Source organism: Trachurus trachurus (assembly GCF_905171665.1).
Source record: "Trachurus trachurus genome assembly, chromosome: 9".
NCBI lineage: Eukaryota > Metazoa > Chordata > Actinopteri > Carangiformes > Carangidae > Trachurus > Trachurus trachurus.
The window spans coordinates 11435046-11460318 of NC_139895.1; the positions used below are offsets into that span (position 1 = coordinate 11435046).

General features: G+C 41.3%; 1 protein-coding gene across 1 annotated transcript; it reads right to left on the bottom strand.

The window, feature by feature from the left end:
* Positions 1 to 703: 703 nt before the first annotated feature.
* On the bottom strand, positions 704 to 25196 carry susd2 (sushi domain containing 2). The gene is made up of 14 exons (XM_083979515.1): positions 24818 to 25196; positions 24099 to 24297; positions 23831 to 23979; positions 23161 to 23521; positions 22350 to 22551; positions 21929 to 22014; positions 21565 to 21833; positions 20085 to 20228; positions 19469 to 19621; positions 18577 to 18834; positions 17008 to 17286; positions 16185 to 16361; positions 7816 to 7912; positions 704 to 1461 (listed from the first exon to the last, which is right to left on the bottom strand). The coding sequence occupies exons 1-14, from the start codon at positions 24888 to 24890 to the stop codon at positions 1410 to 1412; spliced, it is 2499 nt and encodes an 832-aa protein (XP_083835641.1). The 5' UTR covers positions 24891 to 25196; the 3' UTR covers positions 704 to 1409.
* Positions 25197 to 25273: the final 77 nt, after the last annotated feature.

Consider the following 25273-nt stretch of genomic DNA (forward strand, 5'->3'; position numbering starts at 1 on the left):
TCCGAGGGGGCAGGCGGACGCGCCAGATGATGCATACCTGCTGCCTCAGAGCGCTACGGAGCGGGGGTGGGGGGGGGCGTTCTTTATTTTTTGAGCTTCAGACAGTCACAGCCTTACAAATTAACACAATTACATTCCTTTAAAAAAAAAAAAAGCACACAAATGTTTTTTTTCTTTTGTTTTTGTTTTTTGGGTTGCAATAGTACAATGGAGTATTAGGGCCACATTGACAAATAAAAAAATGACAAACTTTGAGAAGTAAATTTACGACTTTATTCTCGTAATGTTATGACTTTTTTCCCCGTAGGAAATGTACGACTTTATTCTCGTGAATTTACGACTTTATTCTCATAATGTTATGACTTTTTTCTCGTAGGAAATGTACGACTTTATTCTCATAAATTTTATGACTTTATTCTCAAAGTCTGTTTTTACTCTGGTGGTACAATAGAGTGAGTTACTTCATCATTTATTAATTTGAGTTATGATGTGAATTTATGGTGCGTGTATTAAAAGTTGAGAGATATGTAGTATGCACATACTGATTATATGTTTTGATGTAGATGTATTATTGTATGTTTTGGTGTAGATGTATGTTGTTGAATGTTATTTTTGTTGTAGTTTTATGTTGAATACGTGTTTGTTATAAATAAATACATGAATAAAAAAGCACACATCTGGAATCTGCACCATTATTTATCATCTTTTATTTGAAATATTTAAAAGATGTTTCATTCAGTCATTGCTTTAACATACAGGTATGTAACAGCAGAAGGAAAACTAAGTTGATACAGCACAGGGGTGACCTTTCTGTAACATTTGTGGATTTTTCTGGCTCAGTCACTCAGCAAAACCCTTCGTTTGACTGAAGGCTGTGAACCCACACAGAGGCTGCATGCGAGTTCAAAGTCTTTCAACCAGAGAATGATCAGGTTTGCTTCACGACTGACATGAATATGAACACATCTGGTCCTATTTTAAACTGAACAGGAGAAGGGAGTGTTGATTGTAATGATGATATCTCTTCGTAGTATTTACACAGTTCTCTCTCTAGCGAAGATCGGGCGATCAGTCATGCAAAACGGGAATATAAAAACAACCGTGACATTTTTCCTTTACTTCAATACCCTCAATCCTCACCCCATGCACCATTTACCACAACCTGGAGGTTTTCCAACCTAAACAAGAGGGGAAAACATGGGGCCAAACAACATGCTGAAAGCCTAACTACCGCCTGAGGTTTTCCTGATAAGGTCAACAGGTCAAGAGAAGACGTTCAAACGAAACAACATGACTGCATATGATTTCCAAATGCTCAGCTAAATATATATGTGCTGCCATAGGCCGCGGAGTTGAGGCTTTCGCTGTGTAGTGGCATGATCCATAATCCGCAAGGACTTCTTTTGGTTTTAGCAAGTCAGTTCTTGGATCGCGATCTGGTCTCCTTTCTCTTTCCTCTCTCTGAAAAAAAGAGAAAACCACAAATGAAAGAAGATCCACTGAAACAAGTTTTAGAAGTCGAGAATCAACCAACTAATAACCGTCCATCATATTTTTTTTTACGCTCCATCTGGTTTCTAGACATGTCCTTCAATCGAAGATGCTTATCCTCACCTTTGCAAAGCTGTTTTGGGGTAAATAGCCATCGAGGCAGCTTGTCCTGTTGCACCATGGGAGTTGAATAAGTGCAGTAATGGGGAACGCTTGTTTAATCCAAACTGAGAGCAGGAAAGCTGTCTGGTGACCTTGCATCAGGGCAAGGAAGGATCAACGCCAACTGAATTTTTAATAACAGCACTTTACTGTTCAAATTAATAGTGTTTTATTAACAGTGCATATAAAACCTATTAAGGACACTTGCAAAACAGGGACATAAATGTTAAAGGGCAGTGGTACTGAGCTCTCCCATGGTTTTTGAAACAGTGACGCATTGGTCTTGTCTTGTTTTACAGTGTGGGAACAAGCAGCGACTCTGATTAAATACATGTTTTCACTATGTAAGTATTTGATTAATGGCTGTTTAATTACAACACAATGTGTGGATTCCTAAAAAGATAGACTGGCATCTCATAGTCCATCTTAAAACAATACTCTTCAAAAGAGTTCTTGGTCTTTATAATTGTTCCTCTACTCCAGACCGACGACGACAAAAAGACTCCTTTCATTTCCATGGTTTCCCATATTCCATGTGGTAAACGGTTTTCTTGTCTGTACACAATATGTATTTCACATCTGCCCATGCTGGGTGAGGGAGGCCTCCTCTGTTGCTCACCCTGAGGTTTCTCCCGTTTTTTCCCTGTTGAGGGTTTTCTTGGGAGTTTTTCCTCAGTAGATGTGAGGGTCTTTGTGACAAACAGTTGTAAAAAAAAATGGGCTATACAAATAAACTCGCCTTGCATTGCCTTTATAGATGTATATCAACTGAAAGAGATGAGAAACTAAATCCACAGACCTCTACTTCTGGAAAACTGTACAATAAAGTTCAGCTAAAACTAATATGACACTCTGCAGTTCGTCAAAGTTACTGAATATATTCCTAAGTTATACATTGACATTTCCTGTTTGTGTTACTCTTCTATAACTCAAACTGTCAGCAAAAACATAAAGAGGAAATTTCATCTTAAATACGCCACATCTGCCAAGTCAGGCTGCAGAAGCAAAATACGGGCCTCATCTGACCTTACCAAAACAGTTACATACACACGAATATACTGTATATGTATGGCGGCAACTATTTATTGATTGTATGTATCTGTCTATATCTCTCGAATGCCCAAGACAAATTTTTCCACCTCAGAAGACAATAAAGGCTCATCTTATCTTATATATAGACTGACACTCAGATTGTTTTTACAGAGCAAGTATCATTACAAAACAAGCATCAAAATGCACTGTATCGTTAAGTACTGATTGTTCTCTTCACCTGAGCGTGTCAAGTTCATTGTGCCATGAGGGGTTTTGAGGCCAAAGCTCTGCAGAAAGATGTCACACAGTGATTGTCAAGTTGCTGGTTGTTGTTTTGTTTCATCTCATTCTACAGTAGCAGCTCTAACTAATAGCGCTGGTACTTCTTAATGGCTTGTGTGAATGACTGAAGGTGAATGATAATGATTATTTTTTCCTTTCGCCCTCAGACTTGTTGGAGTGTGCATGTTTCCCACGTTAACCCCTTCACTGACTGCTGAGTTCACATGGCAGCGCAGAGACAGAAGTTACATTAAAGGGATACTTCACCCAAAATCGATAATTCACCAATTTTCTACTCATCAAGTCATCAAAACACTTTTGGAGTTCCAGGGGGGGTCCAGCTGGCAGCGGATTTTCATATAATGGCGGTGGATAGAGTTCACTTTTGAATCGTCCAAAACACACACTATGAAACATCCAGATACCTCCATACTGCTGGTCTGTACTGACCCAAGTGTCCTGAAGCCGCCACATGAAAAAGTTGTTTGGAAAAAAATAATTTGATCTCTGTTTTTAACCTTGTTGTGCAAGATTTGCTGAAAGATGTTCTTCAGTGTTTACATCACACATCCAATAGTTTACAGTACAACGACGAGCGAACATCTCGCAGCAAATCTTGTGCATGCGCATCAACAGAGCCACTGGAAGCTACTGCTACAACAACAAGGCTAAAAACAGAGATAAAATTAATTTGTTCTGAACATCTTTTCCATGTGGCGGCTTCAGGACACTTGGGTCAGTACAGACGAGCAGTATGGAGGTATCTGGATGTTTCATAGTGTGTGTTTTGGACGATTCAAAAGTGAGCTCTATCCGCCGCCATTATATGAAAATCCGTTGCCAGCCGGACCCCCCCTGGAACTCTAAAAGCGTTTTGATGACTCTGAAAGTTCTCCAAACCCTTCCTTGGCATGACGGGAATGCACATGACCAACTGTTTAGTGTTTCAGTACTTCTAATGTAACACGCTGTTCTCTAACAAGGTAATGAACCGCAAAAAATCACAACAACAAAGTGTCTGAGCCATGAATCCACCACTAAACGTTCTGGTTCAATGACAGTTTGTGTTGATCAAGTCGTCTTCATCCTGCTGTTCACTTTCCGACATCATGAGACCAAGACGACACCTATCCATGTAAGTCCCATGGGTTCAATCATTTCAGTGTATTGTGATAGTGTTTGTCTGTCTGTTTTTTCTAGAGTAATGAAACAAACATTTAACAAGTTTGCCAACATTTTATTACTAATCGAATAATTACTAAATACCTGTCTAAAATATTCATTTGAAAAATAACATGAAGCTGGTGATGACGTTCATGTGGTTTGTCTGCAGCTGAGAAAAGCCCGGGGACAACAACAACAACACCTTTATAAGATGGGAAGGGAAAATTTCATTACCCACCTGGCCTTTTTGATTATTATTATTTTTATGATTCACTTGAATTGAAGTGAACTATAAGTGACTCAGAGATCACTATCAGTGACTGAAGTAATGAAATGTTGAAAGAAGCCTCCACAGTGCAGCACCACTAACCCTCCGGCTTTACTGATTCAGTGTTGCTGTTTTTCTCATTTGTCATTTTGAGCCCCATTTATATAATATTTTTTCCGATACACAAATAAACAACAATTTCCTGGTACTGTACTGTTGTGTGTTGATTCATTTCTACCTAAGTGTGTTATGTCTCTGTCCTTCCTCTCTCCTTCAATCTATTCTGAACCCCCTGCCAGATTCAGACAAAGCCCCCCACCCCTCTGCTTTTTGATGTGTCATGTAGGAGAAGTGGAATAGACATGACAGTGTCTATTCCCCCTACACACACACACACACACACACACATCCGAAGGTGTAATGACTTTCCTGCTGCTGTGGGGAGCTGCCAGTCGGCCTGTTGAAACCTGCAGAGTAATCCTAGATGTGGAAAGTACCCCTGCAAGTCTGAGTCTGAGACACAGGGAACCGAGGCGCAGGAGGCCCACGCCACACTATCTACCTGTCGCACATAAACACACACACACACATATGTACACACACACACACACACATACACAGTTGTGCAGTATCATTGCTTCTTTCCTCCAGACACGCAACCCAGACTTGATCTGAAACACAGTAAGACCCCCACCACTTCCATCCTGCTATGCTTCTGATGTTTGGGAGGAATCAATGTGTCTGCACTTGTTGATACGGGAGTGTGTGCATGTGTGTGTGTTTGTGCATGTGTGTGTGTGTGTGTGTGCATGCTGGTGAGACCACTCACACGCAAGGAATGTGTAAGGTTTCTTTTCACACATTTTGGCTACTGTATGCAGAGTATGTATCCTGGCTCCTGGTGTGTGTCTGTGTGTGTGTGTGTCCTGGCTAGCATGTGTATCAGCATGTCGTTTGTGTGAGCTCACCGTCCTCACATCTGCAGACCTTCTGACACTCTTCATCTCTTTTTACACCTGGCCTCCCGTGATCAAGGCTCGGAGAGCGAAGGGCAGGTGTGTATGTGTATGTGTGTGTGTGTGTGTGTGTGGGTTCGCTCTTTGCCCTTACGACTTGAAAACACACGCCGTTTCATCGCCGCATGTGCTGCAGGGAGCGAGGATGTGACTCTTGACTCCTTACATCCATTTTTTCCCCCCCCTTTTCCTCCCCTTGCTGTCGTTATGGTGGGGGAAAGCCCAAATAAAGTCTATGAGTCTATGAGCCCATAAAACAGGCCTTTAATTAGCCTGCATACGCCCAGGAGCGAGTAGCACCGTTAGCCTCTTGTTCCTCTGGCCTGCTGCAGTGTGAACCCACAGGCTGTGTGGGTTTATTCGGTCTGCTCACATCAGAAAGAGAAATTATGAGTGACGTTTAGGAGGCCCGAGACACGTCGGACATCAAACAGAGGTGGGTGGGATTCATTACTTTCGTGTTTGTGAGTCTTTGTTGCAGCAGCACAAAGGGTTTGTCTGTCTGTCGGGAGGAACTGGGAGGAGAAGAAGACCTCTAGCTATGCACCGGTTTTCACAAGATAACAAGGGCCTCCTATTTCTAACGTATAATCTATACAGTCAAAGACAGAATGAAAGACATATGGCAATAGCTGGAGGCCCGCTTAACAAAAAACAAGCCATTATTTGTGTCATAACTCAGCGTTTGTTCTTTTTTTGCCCTAAAATCCATTTTTGTACTTCCTGTTCCCTCGTCCCAGAGGTGAGGGATCTTTTCAGTAGGTTTGTAGTTAAATGCTTAAGAACTGTGGTTAACAACGAGTTCAAGACAATGTCACATTTTGTTCTACAACATAAAATATGTCATTAAGTACCTCACTCCCAATAATTTAGAAAATTAAAAGGAAAAGTTGCCAACGAGTGACGAAATGAGAAAGGTCAAACATGATGACGAGTCCGTCTTTACAGCTTTGTTGTGTTTTCACTCTCGCTAAGTATTAGTCATTTTATAAAAGGATGGTGTCATGTAGAAATATTATGCACGCTGGGTCAAATTACAAGTCCAGTGATGGTGATGATGTGGCAACCAGACCGTGGTGCGGTTCATTTATAGCAAAACATTTGACTTTTACTTCTTCAAAAATCATAAAATTGGTGTTGATTTGTGAAATTCATTTCACTGACCGCAACGCGTAACTATCATTAACACTTATTTTCTGCAATAACGCAATTACAAAATTGCAGAGGGAACCAGGGCGGTGCCAACTTCCAGGTCGGCCAATAAAAACATCGTTGCTGCAGCACTCTGGAGAGACAGAGGTTTTTAGATTGACTCTAGAACTGGTTTTATTCTGGCTTCAAAGTTACAATCCAAGATTTTCAGGAACTAAACCCTGTTTTTTAATATTTAAATTAAATATGGCTACATGTTGTATAAGGTTGGTATTTCTAATAACATGTCTATATGGTAATTTCTGTTGTTACTAGAGTCACAGTGCCTTTATATTATACATTATGTACATTGATATAGATATTTCATGCATTGGTTTCAACATCGCTGATCTGTCTTAAGTCTGTGCTGATGCAAACACCTGCTGCTGTTGCCCCCAATTCACATCAAGTCTTCAACTTCATGGAAACACTGGGAGGCTTTTATTGTGAAATACTGTAAACAGAGTTGCAATGTATGCGCTGACCAACGTTCATTTGTCAAAAACTTGTTTACAAAACGAAACTAAACAAAACACGGGTCATTTCCATCAAGATGCACGAGCCACAACGAGCTGTTAGATGAAGCGCTGCAGACGCCTGGCTGCATGGCGCCCAACTTCTCACTAAAGGTAACCGACCAACTCCCTTTTCTGTGGAAAACTACTTGTGAAATCGGACTGCGATTAACGTATGTGTAATATGAGCAGGATTTTTTATTGCCTGATGTCATCATTAAAACAGCACAAGCTTGTTTGCCTGCACTGTGTGAACACATGAACTAGTAGCTGCTCAGGGAGAGTTTATGCCCCAAAGAATTGATGTTACAATAGTAACCACAGTTGTTATATCATGAATTACCAGCTGAAACTCTTTTAATTTTTATTTTACTGAGGTAATATCTCAGTTTGTTGGTTACCTATATTAAACATCTTAGGGCGAACTCAGTGGCATCAATGCAACCAGTGAATAAATTAAACAATACTCATATTTTATGTAGTGAAACAATATTCGCCGTGTCGGCTGGGTGATTAAAAATACCAATAAATGAAGAGGAAAAATCAATCTGCAGCAGCAATCAAGTGAATTACAAGTGCAAGCACTGATTTAATATTTAATTCTTTTATATTTCTCGTGTCCTTAATTGCATTCGGGAGTACCAGCGGAGTAAAGGGATTGATTTTTCTGTGAGGTGAACCATGTGTAACCCACCTGTCTGTTTTCCTGTTGTGCAGTTTGATCATTACTCCCATCGTGACCAGCGCCGAAAGCGAACCGATAGCGCCGAGTACAAACCCCACATTGTCGTCTGCAGACAAGAGAGAAAAAAAAACACAGCAAAGCAGAATTAGTCACTGTCATCAACCACTGGTCGTTTTGAATAAGTCATCCCGCATGTCTTTTATTCATCTAGCATGGAGGCACTGGCACTGTTATTGGAAGTTGAGGGCATGGGGGAATACCAAAGAACAAAGATCAATAAACACTCATGGTCTCTTGGGGCAACTGCTCAGTCCTGTGTGTGCGTGTGTGTGTTCAAGCTCCAAAATTAAGGATGGGTGTAGCAGCTTGAGGTGTGTCTGAAATTGACTATGTCTGTTGAGTCAGTTTCATTTGGGTAAATAAAGGATCGACCAAAACTTGTTCGACCAAATGAGGCGGGTTTAATTCTGTGGAAGTCATATTGTATGACTGTTTACAAAAAGCCTGTGAACTACAGGTTACACTACAGTGGATGTGGATGTGTAAATGTGATTGGAAACATAAAACAAATACATAAAACATTTTTGTTTATCTCATTTTTGGTCTCATTCATAGCCTTAAAGGTCCAGTGTGTAAAATGGGGGGAAAACCGTGATATCCAGCATTCAGATTCTAGATCTAAACCATTTTACGATATGTCTGCTGTTTCCTACTCATTCTTCGTTGGTTTATTTATAAACGCGAAACTTGTGTAATGCGCGCCGCTCTCTGACTGGCTGGATTGTCCATTTGGGCTGCCGTACAAACATGGCGGCGCAGAAGAATTATAACGCTATGAAAACCAAACCAATTTAATTTTATATTATAGCGATTATACACTGATACAAATATATTCATGGGTAGTATATTCAGATTTTAACAATAAACCTTGACGAATATTACACACTGGACCTTTAATGCTCCTTCTTACATCTGGCATCTTATGTTTCAGCACAGTTTCATACAAGCACTCATGCAGATGTAGAAGGACTGATAACGTTTACACTCAACTGCGGCGAATTACAGGAGATTTTCCTGTCACTATCCAAACGGATCAATAGCAAATCCAGGAAACTGACCAGATTCTAATCAAAGACGCAGTTTTGTTTCCACTGAATTTAGGAATTAAAGCAAAAATTGATTAGAAATTGCCTATTCCACATTGATACAAAAACATTGTTAACACATTGTGCCTCATGCACTGCAATCCCACACAGAGCCACTGTGTCCTGCCAGTTAATTCATCTTAATAATTAACAAAGGGATCAAACAGAACATAAAACGATACATTGGCTTCAGATAAAGACAAATCAAGAACAAAGCTGGACGGACTGATACGACGTCGACTCGCTGGATTTTCCCCCAGCAGTTGCCTTGACATTGTTTGCACTTGCTTAGGTAATATTTTGATTAGATTAAATTCGAGCATCTGGAAGTTTCCTCCGGTCTTGGCAATTTCACCGCAGCGATCTCCAATCCATGTCCCTGTTCATACATCACACATAGCCAGGAGGTGTTTTTTTAAGGAAATCGAGCACACACACAGACAGACGTTACAAGGAACATCTATCAGAGTAGAAGTACAGTACAGACATCCTCTGACTTCTTAACATCCTGTATGGTATGTCAAGTGTCAGGTTTGCGAGGTCCTTTAAAATGCTTGGGAACATCAAACACAAATGCACACAAAGCCCACCACACCGATGGGGTACAAAATATTCCCTAAAGTTTCTAAACCAATCAGTTTCACCACCACACCACGGCCAGGCCTTGGATGCAGCAGCGTTGGCATCAAACCGCTGGACGCCGAGGCCGTACGGCATCGGTACGTGAAGCTGCCCAGACAATAATCGTACTGGGAGCATGTATAAGGACCTGGCAGTCGATTGGGTCTAACATTCACCTTCCTCCTTGTTTTTTTTATGTGCTGCTGGCAAAATCCCAAAGCTATCTCATTACTCCACTAAACCGACCTGCATTGATCAAACAGTGAAGCTCCAGGGAGCAGTAGCTCTCAGGTTGGACCGCTATGTTTCCTGTGAATGACTCGACTGGAATAACTGGAGCTAAAGGAGAACGCAATTCAAACATACAACACTTCTCCACTGTCTCTGCATGGATTCAAGTGGATAAAAGCAAAGGCCGTTTTACACGTTATTCCTGCAGCGGTCCAGCTCATCGTCATTCACTCCGTTTCCCAGTGTTTATCTCACAAAGAAATTGCAAACAGACGATACCGATCAGAAACCCAGGACTGTTTCCATAACCCCACCACGCCTATCTACCCCTTAGCAACACTCTTATCACATAAAAACATTTCTTAAGATAGAGATGTGCTTTTTTGTCAGGGCTGATATCATCTTAAAATAATTCTGTTGATATTTTTTTTTCCCTCCTCTCCCTGGTAACTGTGTGTCTCTGTGTGAAGCTACTGCTGTCATCTGATATGTGTATCTCACCCTGTCTGACTTAATGTGATGGGTGCAAGTATTCTTGGAATTTGAACCATGTGTCAGACGGTGAACTTCGTCTTTCATGCACAAACTTAACAAGCACACAGTTGCACAAACACACTCGAACGCACCACCTCGTATCGTGTCTTTGGCTCGATCCGTGGCTCAGAGATAGACGGACAACCTCTGAGGAGTTCATGGTTATAAAGTCTTAACGCAGCAGCAGCAGCTCTGGGAGGTAATGGCGTCCAAAGAAATCAGCTTCAATATCTAAACTTTCTTACAGTCTGGGACCCCGAGGCCTTGTGTGTAAATCTGTAAACGATTTGGATCAAACTCTATTTCATCTTTTTTAATGTAATCATAGTCAAAAAGTTTAATTTCACACTTACAGTCTATTTCTGTGATCTAATTTCCTAGTTACATTCCTCACATACACGGATCTGGTCGATTTAAAGTGGTTTGTGCAACATCGACGCTGCTCATCACTGGTCTTTTTAATGAGACGAGCTGATGAGCTTCAGCAAACACCAACTGTCCAGTTTGATTGTTTTTACCTGGATGCTGTTTCACATTAAAATTGTTCATGTTCGGGCTTGGTTTTTATTAGTAGGGTTGATCAACAAATGTGGTTATCCAATCATCCATTCATTTTTTACAACCCTTTAGTTTGTTTGTTTGTTGTGAGTGTATTGTTATTGTGCTGCTAGCCAAGTGTTAGCCAGCAGCGTCACATCAATGTGTCAATGTACCTACATGTCTATTATTATTTAAAGGGATAGTAGCATTTTTTGGGGGGTTGTATGATCTACAAATAGCCCCTAAGTACTTTTAAAGACTCTCTGCACTCCTCCCGTTAGCAACGCCAGCCCATAGCCCTGCCCAGAGATTTACAACATACATTGTTGTGAATGGACCCAAAGAAACAGCCTATTTTCGCAGCCTAAAAGGAAACTGTGTATTTTTTTTCAGGTAAAACCTCCTTTAGGCTGCGAAAATAGGCTGTTTCTTTGGGTCTGTTCTCAACAATATATGTTGTAAATCTCTGGGCAGGGCTATTATGGGCTGGCGTTGCTAACGGGAGGAGTGCAGAGAGTCTGCTACTGCAATTAAAGTACTTTGGGGCTATTTGTAGATCATACAACCCCACTTAAAAAAAAATGCTACTATCCCTTTAACAGCTGCACTATATCTATAATATTTATTTATATTTATTTTTGGGGGGATGATTGTATTATTCTTCTATTGTGTGATTTGTCTGTCTTTTTATATTGGGATTGCTGAGTTCCCGTCTGCACAACAAATTTACCGTCTGGTACTAATAAAGAAACCTTGAACCTTGAACCTACAGTATATTCCCCCCTGAAAAAAAACAAACACATTGCAATTGTATGTGCAGATACTGCATTTAGGACATTTGGGCGCTTATTTGGATTGGTTATATTTGCTTTTCTTTATCACTTACAATATTAAATTGATGATGAGCTTTTCGTTGGGACCCTTTGTCCCTTTATGTCTTGAGAATATGATTCACTGGCCGTGGCGTCTCTGCAGCAGCACACAGCAACACTTGTGGCGCCAACAATGAACAATAATGTTGACACATTTAACTATTATCAAAAGATTTAAACATTGCTCTTGGCCATATTGTGATTTTAATTACACTGTGATTCATTTCCTTATTTGTACTGTACCAGAGTGGCCTGTTGTTTCTTTCCTTTGTGTCTCCCCTGTTTACTTCGTGAGAGTTTATTGGTGATTGTGGTGCTGAAATGTGTCATCGTATGTTTGTGTGTCAGTCGTTTTTCTCTTTAACACCAACATGCTGCTGTTTAGAGACAAGTACTGCTAGTCAGAGCAAATTGGGAACCACTGCGGTGAAAAGTTGATTTAACACAATGGTTGTAGATGATTGCGAAGATGAAGGTGAGACCAAGATGATCAGTAGCCATTTTGTGTCAGAGGTATTACTGCAGCTTCATCCTGAAATGTTGGAGATGTATTCAGTTCGGCTCGATCGCCCGTCTGACGATCCTCAGAAACATTTCAGAAGCTTCCAGCCGTCCGCTTTGTTTAAACTTCACAAGTCTAAAAGAATCCACATTAAAATAAAAAACTATAAAACACATTGTCCTCACAGAGAGCAGATTTGTTTTCTTTCTGACTAAGATGGAAAAGATAAATATGTTAGCAGTGATTTTATTATTTTGTACACCACTTGTTCCCTCATTTAATATTATCCCAAAGTCTTCAAGACAAGAATGCAGTGTTGTGGCCTGCGCTGGTAAACAACAGACTTGTTATTCAGATTTGGACCTCACCACAGCACAGAAACAATAATTGAATATGTCAATAATCTGTGTGCAACCGCAAAACTCAAGAGAAGGCTTTCCATTCCCGTGCTTCTGACACTGTGAGAGTGGATCGCTGGAGTTTGAGATGGACTTGATTATAATGCATCTCTTCATATTTCCAGAGCTCCCTCTTCCATTTAAAGATGACAAATGAGGTAGAGGGATTGTTTTAAGGTGTGACAGTGCAGTGTTGACCACATGAAGACAGTGAAGTATCAGCAACGTGACTGGTTAGATTCCCGTGTTTATCTTGGAGGACATTTCAAAAACTTTCTTTTACGCAACCTGCATTTACCAACCAACTCTGCCTCTCCCTCTCCGTGTCTCTCTGCTTTCCACTGCTCTCTCTCTTTGAGGCTGAGGCTTTGTCTTGCAGCCCACGTCACTCTTTTCCTGTGAAAAATCGCTCTATCCCTCTCTGGCAGCTGTCACCTTTCCTTTAATCACTTTCCTCTCCTCTGCACAAGGAACTCTATTAATATTACAATGCCATTAAAGTGTGTGTGTGTGTGGGGGGGGTATGATCATGTTATTGGTATGCGTCTGATACTCGTCATCCTGGGTTGCTGTGACACTCAGTAAACTAATCTTATACACCTGAAGCCTCCTGCTCAGGCCCAGTTTGTATGAACCTGTTAAAGGGATAGTTCAAGTTGGCAAATTGGCCCATTGCCATAATCCCTATAGTCTTAGCAGTAGGTTCATTACCTTTAATTGTCGGTGCAAGCTATTTTTAGAATGGTGGAGCAGAGCCGCGAGCTGCTCAGAGCTACGCTACGGAGGCTAATGGGATTTCTTGGTTTCTCTCATCAAACTCATCAAATACACAATCCAACAACTCCAAAACGCTCTCGTGGACAAGTTGTGACCTGCACATTCACCACGCTATGAGATAATAACAGAACGTTATGAGACAGAGTTGTTTTCGAGGCAAATGCAGAGACTGCTTGCTGAAAAACTGCCCCCGACGGGAACGTGCATCAGCGGTTTTGCATGAATTTACCTGAGTTGTTGGATTGTGTATTTGTATTGTGTATTTGTATATTGTATAACATTGACTCTCTCCCTCTTTTCAAAACAACAATCAAAACCCACCTGTTTAAAATTGCTTATCCACCCCACCACTCCTCACCCTAACTTTTTCCCTTTTACTCTGCACAGTTTTATTTATTTTTTTCTTTCTTTCTTACCGATGTTTTTAATGTTGTTTATTCTGTGCTCTTGTATTTCGGTGTGATGATTTATGCTTTGGTATTGTTTATTGATGATTTATTCTGTGTTTTGGTGTTTGATGATTTTAACTGCTGCAAAGTGTCCTTGAGTGGCGTGAAAGGCGCTTTCTAAATAAAATAAATTTATTATTATTTGATGAGTTTGATGAGGGAAACCAAGAAATCACATTAGCCTCCGTAGTGTAGCTCTAAGCAGCTCACGGCTCTGCTCCGCTGTTTTAAAAATAGCTTGCACTGACAATTAGAGGTAACAAACCTACTCATATGACTATAGGGATTATGGCAATGGGCCAATTTGCCAAAATGTTGAACTATCCCTTTAACACTGATCGTCACCGCCCTTCCTGGAGTCAAAGCGCAGCAGCAGGTCATAATCCATCTCAAACAGGTGGGGGGCTTTTGGTGATGATGGGCGATATTTATGCAGAGATCCACTTCTGATGGAAGGGACTTAGCGTCACCGCTGCTGACAGGCTCCGTTTCAACAGTAGCTCATTAAAGCGATGCAGAGAAGAAGAGGAAGACAAACTGGATGGATGCGGTTACGCTACCTCTCCGGCAGCATGCCGTTCCTCTGAACTATGAGAACAATTCTCGGGCTGTTTCGGCCTACACATCACGTTTGCAGTGATTCATGCAAAGGGGGAGGGGGGGGGGGGGGGTGGAGGTGGAGGGAGGGGAGAGAGAGATCAGCCGGCGTCTCTTTTTCTGGGCCTGTATTTAGTATTGTTTACATGGCTGGAGGTCACATTTCAATGGCGGAGGTAACAGCTCATGCAACACCTGCCATTTAGCACCTCGGGTCATGTTGACAGTTGTTGGCTGTGATTTGCGTAATGAGAGCATCAGAGCAAAGTGTGATGATTGTCAAATGGCTAAAAAAGCTTGTGTGTGTATGAGTCACACCGATCACACTCATCTGCACATGTATGTGAATGTGCTGTATCACAGAAGAAAGTGTTTGGTCATATGAAGATGTAAACAGCGATGGGCTAACGTAAACCTGAGCTCACAGTGTCACAGTGAGAGGAAGCAACAGAAATAAACCCTGCGGCTTAATATGAAACATTTCTAAACAGCTCTGCACTAGATAATCAAGTCATGAAACTCATATGTTTTCCTAGCGAAGGAGTATTTGGATCGATTGTGTCCAGCTGTGACCCCGCGGCCTCCAAATCTGATAATATGAAGTCTATTCATCCCTGATTACTATCGCGAGGAAGTCTCTGTTTGCAGCTCTAACAAGGAAAGGATGGAGGACTGCAGCGACGCCACGGAGGGATGGAAAGTGAAGGTGGATCGCAAGTCAAGTGGATTCGTTCCTCTGCTTCCCCTCGCTTCATTACAACTGATCGATCAATGAAGAAAGAAGAACCTAAGATGTGCAACAAAGTGTTTAAAGTCAAGATCTAATTTCCTATATCGCAGTCAGGATGAAGAACGACCATGTTTTTTTTCAAGGTTTTCCAAAAAAACTATACACAGTGGGACAAGGATGCATTAACGTGCTCTGAATTTGGTGTGAAGTTCTGCCATCTGGTGGCGAGAGCTGACAGCTACAACAACACTCATTCAGAGTTCACTGTCGGGGTGATGAATGAAACCATTACGGGGACCCAGGTGGTTCCAATTTACAAACACAAAGCCAAGCCAGCGCAGGTTCAAAAGTTTACAGCTTTGTAGCTAATGGTCTGCATGAGCAGCAGAGGGCCAAGTCTATTGAATCTTTGCTTTCCAAGAGGGTTGGACGAGAAGAGGAGCAGGATTCCCAGAGTCCCTCTTTGGGAGTTTTTTCTCTGCCAATCGGAACGAATACGAAACATGTGAGGAGCTTGTTAGGAACAAAATAAATGAGCGAGCTTATTTCTGTTGTATTTTTCCGAAAACAATAACGGCAAAACTGTTTCACAAGGGGATAAAACTAAAATAATAAGCTACTTCACACACTGATTTGATCCAGAAAAAAATAGACAACAGCAAGTGAGAGTTGCTGTAATCACACTTTTGTTTTCTGTACAAGCCAGAATGAAACTAAAATTGCATACGGCTAACTTTCCTGACATTGTGATGCTGAAAAAGTGACCGTTTCAAGTTATTTTTTGTGTCTGACAGTATTTAAATTAAGAATTCATATGATCCTTGTGCTTTGTAATTGTTTATTCTCTGGAAAATAGCTCCTGAATGCAGAGCTTAAGTCTCAAAACTTCTTTGATTGTTTACAGAGAATATCTATCTTTCAGTTGAGTTTATTCTTCTCAACAAAATGAGCTGTTTGTTTTGTTTAGTATTAAAAAACCGACCTGTTATACAGTAGGGGTGCTCTCCGGTCCAGGTGCCGTCAGCCAGACAGGAGCGTTGTGTTGAGCCGTACAGGATGTATCCTTCGCTGCAGGAGAAGCTCAGGCCGTTCCCCTTCAGGTAGTTTGTCCCATTCTTCTTCCCGTTGTTAGGTGTGGAAAGCCAGCCACAGGAAACCACTATCACACAACGACACACAACCAAAAAATAGTGACAAATTCAAAGAAAAGATACTTATTTCTTTGAACACACAACCTAAAAACTAAGCATTTACTTCAATAAAGTTTATGGTATCTTGCTGTGTAAGGTTGCATAAATCCTGACTATTAGTCAGTGTATCTATACAGTAACTTTATACTGTACATTCTCTTTTCACAGTACAGTTAAGTCTCATGCTTTGCTTGAAACTGCTTTCAGCATTTATCCTCAATCACACGACAAAAGACAAAAATAACAAAGAAATTAAATAAAACGAGATAACAGCATACACTATTCAGGATCAATGCTGCATAGTTTCAATTTTGGATATCAAACATTATTTCTCTGTAAACCAACAGTGTAACCATATGTATGTATGGGAGATGGAAAATGTATGAAATCTTTCACTTGTCAAAACATGTCTAAAAATACACATTTATTTATCTTAGATGCAAGAATGCTCCACTCGTTTTGAAATGTTTTGGTGATGCAATTCATGGATGCATTAACAGGCAACCCACAGTATATTCAACAATAAAAAAAGAGCAATAATAAACATGTGAAATTCCCTAAAATATACACAAGTATGAATGAACAGACATGGATTCATGTAGTTTCAGGCCGTACCTGGCTGCAGAGCCTCCTTCAGGCTCATAAGGCTTTGGTAGGCGCTGAGTGTGGCGTTCCCGACCGCGATGCTCCGAGCGGCCAGGGCGTCATATTTACAGAACTCCGCCCCTTCTCCAAAGCAAGTCGTCAGCACGTCGGCCACCAGAGGGTCATCGGGTGTCTCGGGCAGAGAAAAGGCAGGAACAAAGGCGGCGTCGTGGCTTGGAGGGGAGCGGTAATTATCCACGAGGTGCTTTGAGTCATACGTGAAAAGGGAAGACGCTTTTGAGATATTCCCTGCGGACATAAATAAATCACAGCAGCAGTTAAAAGCTGTTAGGATGATTAATTACACAACTCAGACTGATCTTTAACCAAGTGGAATAACAGTGGGAGTTGTGAAATCATGAGTCTCCCCATAATTACAACTGGCAGAATCTGAGAAGTTCTACTTAAAGCAGAAGTGAGTGATATATTTGTGTTAATATAAGTCTTAAATAGTTATATCTTCCGACAGCAATCACTTACATAGAGTGTTTGGACTGAAACACGGGTCTCTCAGTCCCTCTGCTCTGCTCTGAGCCGAGGAGAAAACATTTATCGTATCCTACAGTTTTTATCCAATGAGGAGAGAGAACGGCATGCAGGGCTGTGTGTGCAGCCAAGGAACGCCGTGAATGTGGTGACGTAGCGACGAGGACTGTTATGGTGCGTTCAAGGAAACTCGTATTTTTCCGACCGTGAAGTCGTTCCAGTTCGATCTGGTACGAGTTCACCGGTCGGAAGTTACGAGTGGCCGTTATAGTGACTTTCACCGGTAAAACAGGTCGGAAAAACACGAGTGGGTTGCCTGGAACGCTACAAAGTCGTAAGTTGTGACTTGAAGCTGTAATTTACGATTTCAAAAGCCTACCTGGAACGCAGCATTAGCGAAAACGACCGGATCACTCACTTCTGCTTTAATATAGCAGAAGTAAAGCGAGTGTTGCAATAAAACAAGGGTAACAATAATGGTTAACTAAGGAAATTCACAGACTGGGCACCTTGAGTGTCATGGCAACCCATTCAACAAGGCTAACCACATTTATGTGAATTATTGCCAAGGCCATATGCGTCTGACGACCAATCACAATGCTGATCAGTGCAAGTGCAAGTTTTATTATATTTTATTCCATTTACCTATTTTATCTTAGCTTTTATCCACTGTCTGCTGTTTTCTCCACTGCAAAGTACAAACTGTTGTGAATGTAAGACAGCGTTTCTTCAGTGTCTTAATTTTTGCATGTGTATGCAAATGTGTGTGTGCATGTCTATGCGTGTAAATCTCTCGTTTTATCCTGTAAAGCACTTTGAACTGCTTCCTGTATGAAAAGTGCTCTACAAATAAAGTTTGATTGATTGATTGAAGTTTTGCAGGATAAGGCAGTACAGTATGATGAGGCCCCAACTCCAGCTGTGCTCCAGTGGTGGGCTTCTCTCAATATTTATCTGTAATCTATTAAAGCTGCACTGCCTTTAAACATGTGTCTTCTCCTTAAAATTGATTCAGTTCGATTGAGTCGTTGCTCAACAGTCTTCCACACTCACATCCGGCTCCAAAGGTGAAGATTTCCTCCGACGTGGCCGAGTCAGCTGAGGAGACGACGACCTCTCCCTGCGGGGTCATCAGGTCATCTGACGGGTCCGAGTTCATCCGACCCAGCAGCCCCTCGGTGTGGTTGGCGAACTCTGGAGGCAGCAGGACAGTGACCGCCATGAGTCCTTCATGTACACGCACCTCCACGCCGACACCAGAGAGGAACATCACTGTCACGTTCTCAGGGCTCGGGACGAACACAAACGCTCCTGGAAAGAGAGATGGTGTTGACATTTTGAACATATTCAGTTGTTCTTTAATTTATTCAAATGAAAAAAAGTTGTGACCTGCACATTCACCACGCTATGAGATAATAATGGAACGCTACGAGACAGAGTTTTTTCGAGGTAAATGCAGAGACTGCTTGCTGAAAAACTGCCTCTGACAGGAACGCGCATCAGCGGTTTTGCATGAATTTACCTCTAAAACAACTCTGTCTCGTAACGTTCTGTTATTATCTCATAGTGTGGTGAATGTGCAGGTCACAACTTGTCCACCAGAGCGTTTTGGAGTTGCTGGATTGTGTATTTGATGAGTTTGATGAGGGAAATCAAGAAATCCCATTAGCCTCCATAGCGTAGATCTGAGCAGCTCACGGCTCTGCTCCGCCGTTCTAAAAATAGCTTTCACCGACAATTAAAGGTAACGAACCTACTGCTATGACTATAGGGATATGGCAATGGGCCAATTTCCCAAAATGTTGAACTATCCTTTTAAACTTAAGTTTAATTTTAAGGTCACTGGTGAGAAATCTGGTGAATTTTAATTTCTAGAAAAATCTCCAGTGCGGCTTTAACCTGATCAGATGTAGAGTTAGATGTGAAGAGGTCTAAATCATCTCACCGTGTAGGTCCATCCAGCTCTGCTCGGTGAAAGGCAGGACCTTTTGGTTCCTCAGCACCTGCAGTCGGTCCTCCGATAGTCGCACCTCGATGACATCAGAGCTCTTCTCCTTCATGGCGACTGACGACAGCCTCGTGGCTCTGGCCGAGGAACCTTTAGTGGCAAACACACATAACACATTATCCACAATATCAAAATAATCCAGATGTGTGACTTCACTGATCTAATGAGGAAAATATTAATAGTTTTTGGTCATTCATAGTCAGTTGGCCTGAGGATGTTGTATAAAAATCAACCCAATCTGACCCTGAGACTGTGTGAGAGATTATAGAGAGCCTTATACACTTGCAGGCAAAAGGAGACAAATAAAAATTCAGCAACAAATAAAAAAAAAAACAAGGTCAAACTCTAGAGGCAGGAAATAAACCTTTCTGCTGATAAAAAAAACACACACATACACACACATTGGACCATAAATTAGGTCTCTAAAGAAGTCCTGAAGCAAGCTGCATCCCAACAAAGCTCCGAGCTGAAAGTCAGAAGTACAATTGCACCATGGGGAGGGATGAAAGAGGCGGTGGAGACGCCAGGGCATTCATCTGAAATGTGGACTCACCGTTCTTGAGTTTCAGCTGCTCTGTTCTGGCCTGAACACTCAGCTCTCTGTCTGGCGAGGACACGAGACTGTACTCGCCTTTGCCGTTGAAAGTGTAGCCGAGGCCGTCGAACGTTACGAAATGTGGATCCCCGAGGACGACACCTGCGAGGCATCAGGGAGCAAAGTGTTGATACATTTACGTTAGTTGATCTTTTAGCTCATCTAAACACTTGCAGGGTTTTTTTTCCTACATCATAGCATGGCTTAATGTTGCATTTATAGTCTCTAGGGAAGACAAGTGGTCATTTGTATGATCCAATATATTCCCACATCTTAACCCTCAGCTGTAAGGCCTGTAATTCATTTACCCAACCTGCTGCACTAATGTCAGTTTTCCCAGCGGGGAATGCGCCTGAGCAGCCAAACAGAGGCGATTAAACACGAAACATGAACAAACACACACAAGCTCTATTTCTTGTGCTTTGTAATTTACTTTTTTCTAGCTTCAGTTTTACTGCAAATTCTACCTCCACAAACCAGAACTGAGACTCTCAGTACACATTATTACTTTAATAATTAAAAACATAATTACTGGCACTAAACATGCAAAACAAACATTCATTTCGATTCTTGTGGAGTTGTAGTAAAAAGCAACTGGACTTCTTTTCTTGCTTGAAGACGTTTCACCCCTCATCCAAGAGGCTTCTTCAGTTCTGAGTCTTCAAGCAAGAAAATAAATCCAGTTGCTTTTTACTACAACTCCACAAGAATAAGATGACCTGGAGTGTCCAAACTTTTTGCAAAGAGGGACAGATTTGGTGAGGTGAAAATGTGTGGGGACCATTCAGCCTGACATACTCTACTTTGAACCATTGACATTAAATGCAAATGAACTGTTTAATACTTTTTTTTAAATTGCAAATGGCATTCTTTTCATTTCTTCACATAGAATATAAATAACTCTAAACATCACTCTGCTTTTCATATTTGACCACATAAAATGAAGAAAACGTCTGTCTGGAAAAAAAAAACTTTCAGGAAGCTTAAACATATCTAGGTTCATTTGAAACATTGCATATTATATTTCATATTATATTATATTATAGAAATGGGCTGAAAAGGGTCAAAGGTCGCACGGCTAGAGTGCAGCCACAGGTCTGCTGCCATCTTCTGGTGAAATATAAAATAGTTTGTTTTTTTTACTTTTTTTTTGTACGTGCTGGTGGCCACATGTTATTGATTTTATGACACAGGCTGCGGGCCGGTGGGAATTTGAACACGGGTCGCAATTGGCCCCCGGGCCGAACTTTGGACATGCCTGCTTTAAGACATAATGTAACAACTTTGCATTTAGGATCAAGGGAACTGCATAAAGTCTGAAACAGGAAGACAATTTAAATAAACTGGTTAAAATGACCAGGATAATCAAGTCTGGTCTCTGTGTTAATGTGTTAACCATCTCGTGGGTTTGTGCAAAGTTATGCAAAGTGGTTCTCACCGGCCGTTGGGGGCTTGTAGTTGCGACATCCGGTGGAAGGCCGCTGGCTGAGGTAGATGTGGCAGCGGTCAGACCAAAGGCAGCAATAGAACAAACTCACGACATCATAGAGCCAGTGGGAGAACTCCGGCACCCGTGGTGGTTCCCCGTACGGAGGAGCGCCCCAGTCGTGAGCCCGGTCCGGGGTGCTGCCGCCGGTCGAGTCTCCGGTCAACACCATGGCACCGGCGCTGTCGTAGCAGCACTGTTGTCCTGACCCAAGCACGGGACTGGAAACATCAGAGAGAAATCAAGTTGAAAAGGAAAAAGTGTTTAATTTTGTTATTTAAAAAATTGAAAACTTCGCTTTTCCTCTCTTATCTACCTGGCCTGAATCGCTCTGACGCAGTGCACACTACTTGGGTGATAAGTGCACACACTGCCACGCTCAATGTCACAACTGTAGTCAGTCTGAAACAATGAACAGTCAGTAAGAAAATAAGTAAATAAATAAGTAAATAAGTAAAATAATAATAAATTCAAAGATTACTCGATTAAACAATGATTTGATTAAAAAGCAAGCAGAATTATTTAAAAACACAGGTTATAATTTAGTGTAAAGCAAGTTCCCTGAATTCATACTGATGTCATTTCTTCTACGAGTCTTGTTTCTCTGTGTTTGGAGGCATCTGGATGAATTCCTCTCTCGCCACATGGCTGTGAGTCTGTGTCAGGAACTTGGCTTCAAAATGTTATTGGACTAATAAGATAACAATAGACGGATTTGTTGAGGTCGGTGCACTTACATGAAACCGGCCTGTGTCTGCTCGGGCCTGTGCCAGGGTGCACGGACAGTCCATGAGCTCACTGAGGAAGCTGGGCAGCCCTTTCTCCCTGACGTCCCACTGCAGACACTTGTTCTCGGCCCAGGCAGTGGAGTCTTCTCTGAAAGCCTGCTCCAAGTGCCAGGCCAGGACGTGACTTCTGCTCCAGAGCCCCGCTACATCCCTGAGTGTCAACAAGCACCATTCAAAGTTACATTAAAGTTATAATTTGTAAACCTAAAAACAATAACTAACATTTGTTTTTGTGGTAATATTGATTAATCTGTAAATAAAATGTTGGAGAAAATGGTCAAATTAAAAAAAGACACAATAATCCATTTGTGTGACATATGAAACAGTAAAAAGTCCTATTTGTTGACTTTTTTCTTTGCATTCGATCATTTGTATATGAACATTGCCAATTTTCTATCAATATTTAACCAATTATATGATTAATGATTTTAATGGTCTGTGACTTTGCAAATACTGTCCAACTCTTCATACATCCTGAGCTGTTTATGGTATGTTTATGCTGGTTATTATCACTATAAAGCAGAAAAAAAGTTTTGTCATTATTATCATCTGACTGATATAAACTAAATGTAAAATTTAAAACCATTTTTAAAAGAGCTGTTTTTCTACAATTGGGGTTATTTGTTTATAATAGGCAGAGAATCAACAGCATTACATTGAAGGAATCAATCAAATACAGGCAGAAACACATTTTCAGACATGACGAGATATTTACAAGTTAACTGATGTGTTATTATTATGATTATTATATCATATATACCTTGCTCCCTCCGATTCAGAACCAGCAGTGATGCGAATATTCCCCAGCTCCCAGTGGGAGAAGTCTTTGGAGCTCTCAGGGACGAAGCTGAAGGCCCCGGTGTTGTCCAGGTCTCTGCCCAGAGAGTAGAGGTACCTCAGCTCAGCCTGCAGAGGGGGTGGTCGGTCCATCCGTGCATCATCGGTGCTCCTGTTGAACTCTCTGTAACCCCACAGCTCCACGTTGACCTTATCTGCCCCGATCAAAGAGCTGTTCCATGTCATCTTGAGCCGCCCCGCCGTGTTCGGTGTCCCGTAGTGCTGCCACTGAGTCGCATTCACCAGGGCGACTTTGAAAGCAGGGTTGACTTTACTGGGGTGGACTGGCAGTGAACAGGAAAACACAAAAATAATGCAAAAACAAACATTTGTTGAGTAAAATAGAATAAGTAAAATAAAATAAAATGAGACAAGAATATACAGTACCTGCAATAACAAAGCCACCTTGCTGACAACAGTGATAATAACTTCCATAATTTGTGTGTTATTTCATTTTTTCATAATGAAAAATCTCATTGAAAATACCATTCTTGAAGCTGTAGCTGAAAATCTGCATTTTAAATCATATTTGGTCACTGATCCTACATCAGTATGTTTAACGGGCCCCTCGATTTTACATTTCAGGAACGTACCTGACAAGTACTCTCCAGCTCTGTCAAAACTGGTTCCATCAGTGGAGACTTCAAATGGGACCCAACCCGTCTCGTACAGTAAAGGAGAGACGCAGTGGGCGCGGCCTTCAGCATCAATAAACCCGTCTCGTACGAGCTCACCTTTAAATCTACAACACACAGAGAGATTTCCTGATAATCTGATACAACAAAAACTTCACCGGCATGTGTTTAGCATGTTATGGCCAACACATTTACAAACACGACAAGCATGCACATAGACGCACACCTGCAGCGAAGTTGCCCATGGGGTTGAAGGACCAGACTGAGGATCCTGAGAGCTCTTCCACCCAGCATGGAGCTGGAGTGAGGCGACACCTGGAAACAGGACTGGTGGTAGTCGGCACAGCAGTTCAGCAGAGACGCACAGGTTGCATGGCAGGAGCATTCCTCCAATGTGTCTCCACACTTCCCCCTGCATGTTTGACCTCATGAAGAAAATAACAGAAGTAATAAGTTACCACAATGCAAAACATTCACAGAAACATAAATTGATTGGATTGAATAATATAAAATAATCATACATGAAAGTTAACCAATACCTACATACCACACTTGTTTTCATGTATTCAGTTATATTATAATGTAAAAAGTTGTAAGATTATTTTTATTTTATTTATTTACAAGTGAGATTCAAGGTCAAATCTGGTTTTAATATAAAACAATCACATATAAACTTTAAACAATACCTACATACCACACTGGATCAGTTGCCTACTTCTTTGCCTCGGCTATATTGTAAATGAGGTTGCTACCTTAATATATTCCAAGTGTAAATAAAGGTTATAAGTTGTTTTCATGTATTCTGTTATATGATAATGCTGACGTTACTTTACTTTATACAATAGTGAAACAGCTGCCAGTATGCGTACGGTGATTTAAATAGGTAAAGCATCATATGCAGCATTGGTAATGAGTCAATAAAATATGCATTTTAAAACAACTTACCATCTGTTTTAGTGGTGTAGCAGATAAAAACAATCCCACAGAGAAAAAGTGCCTTTCTAAAGTTTCCTCTCATGTTTAGAGCAAAGCAGTCCGTGTTACACCATCCTTGGATTAAACTTCAGCTTTTGGGTTGTCAAGTGTACCAAAGGTCAAATAGCAAACTCCTAACTTTTTAACTGCGGGTCATTATTAAGTTATGAATTAACAGACATCGATTTAACGCAGGGCGGTCGTTTTAAAACGTATTTTCATTATAATAAAGCACACGGATACATATTATAAACGATGCGCGCACTGTCATGATCATTAGTTTGTTTACAAGTGATTTTTAAGAAGGATTTTAGCTTCCCCGCCTGTGTTTGTTTTGGGTTCCTGTATATTTAATCACGACAGCGGGTGATACGTATTCTCGCGAGACTTTAGTAAGGAGTTCACGCATGCGCAGTTCGCATCTTC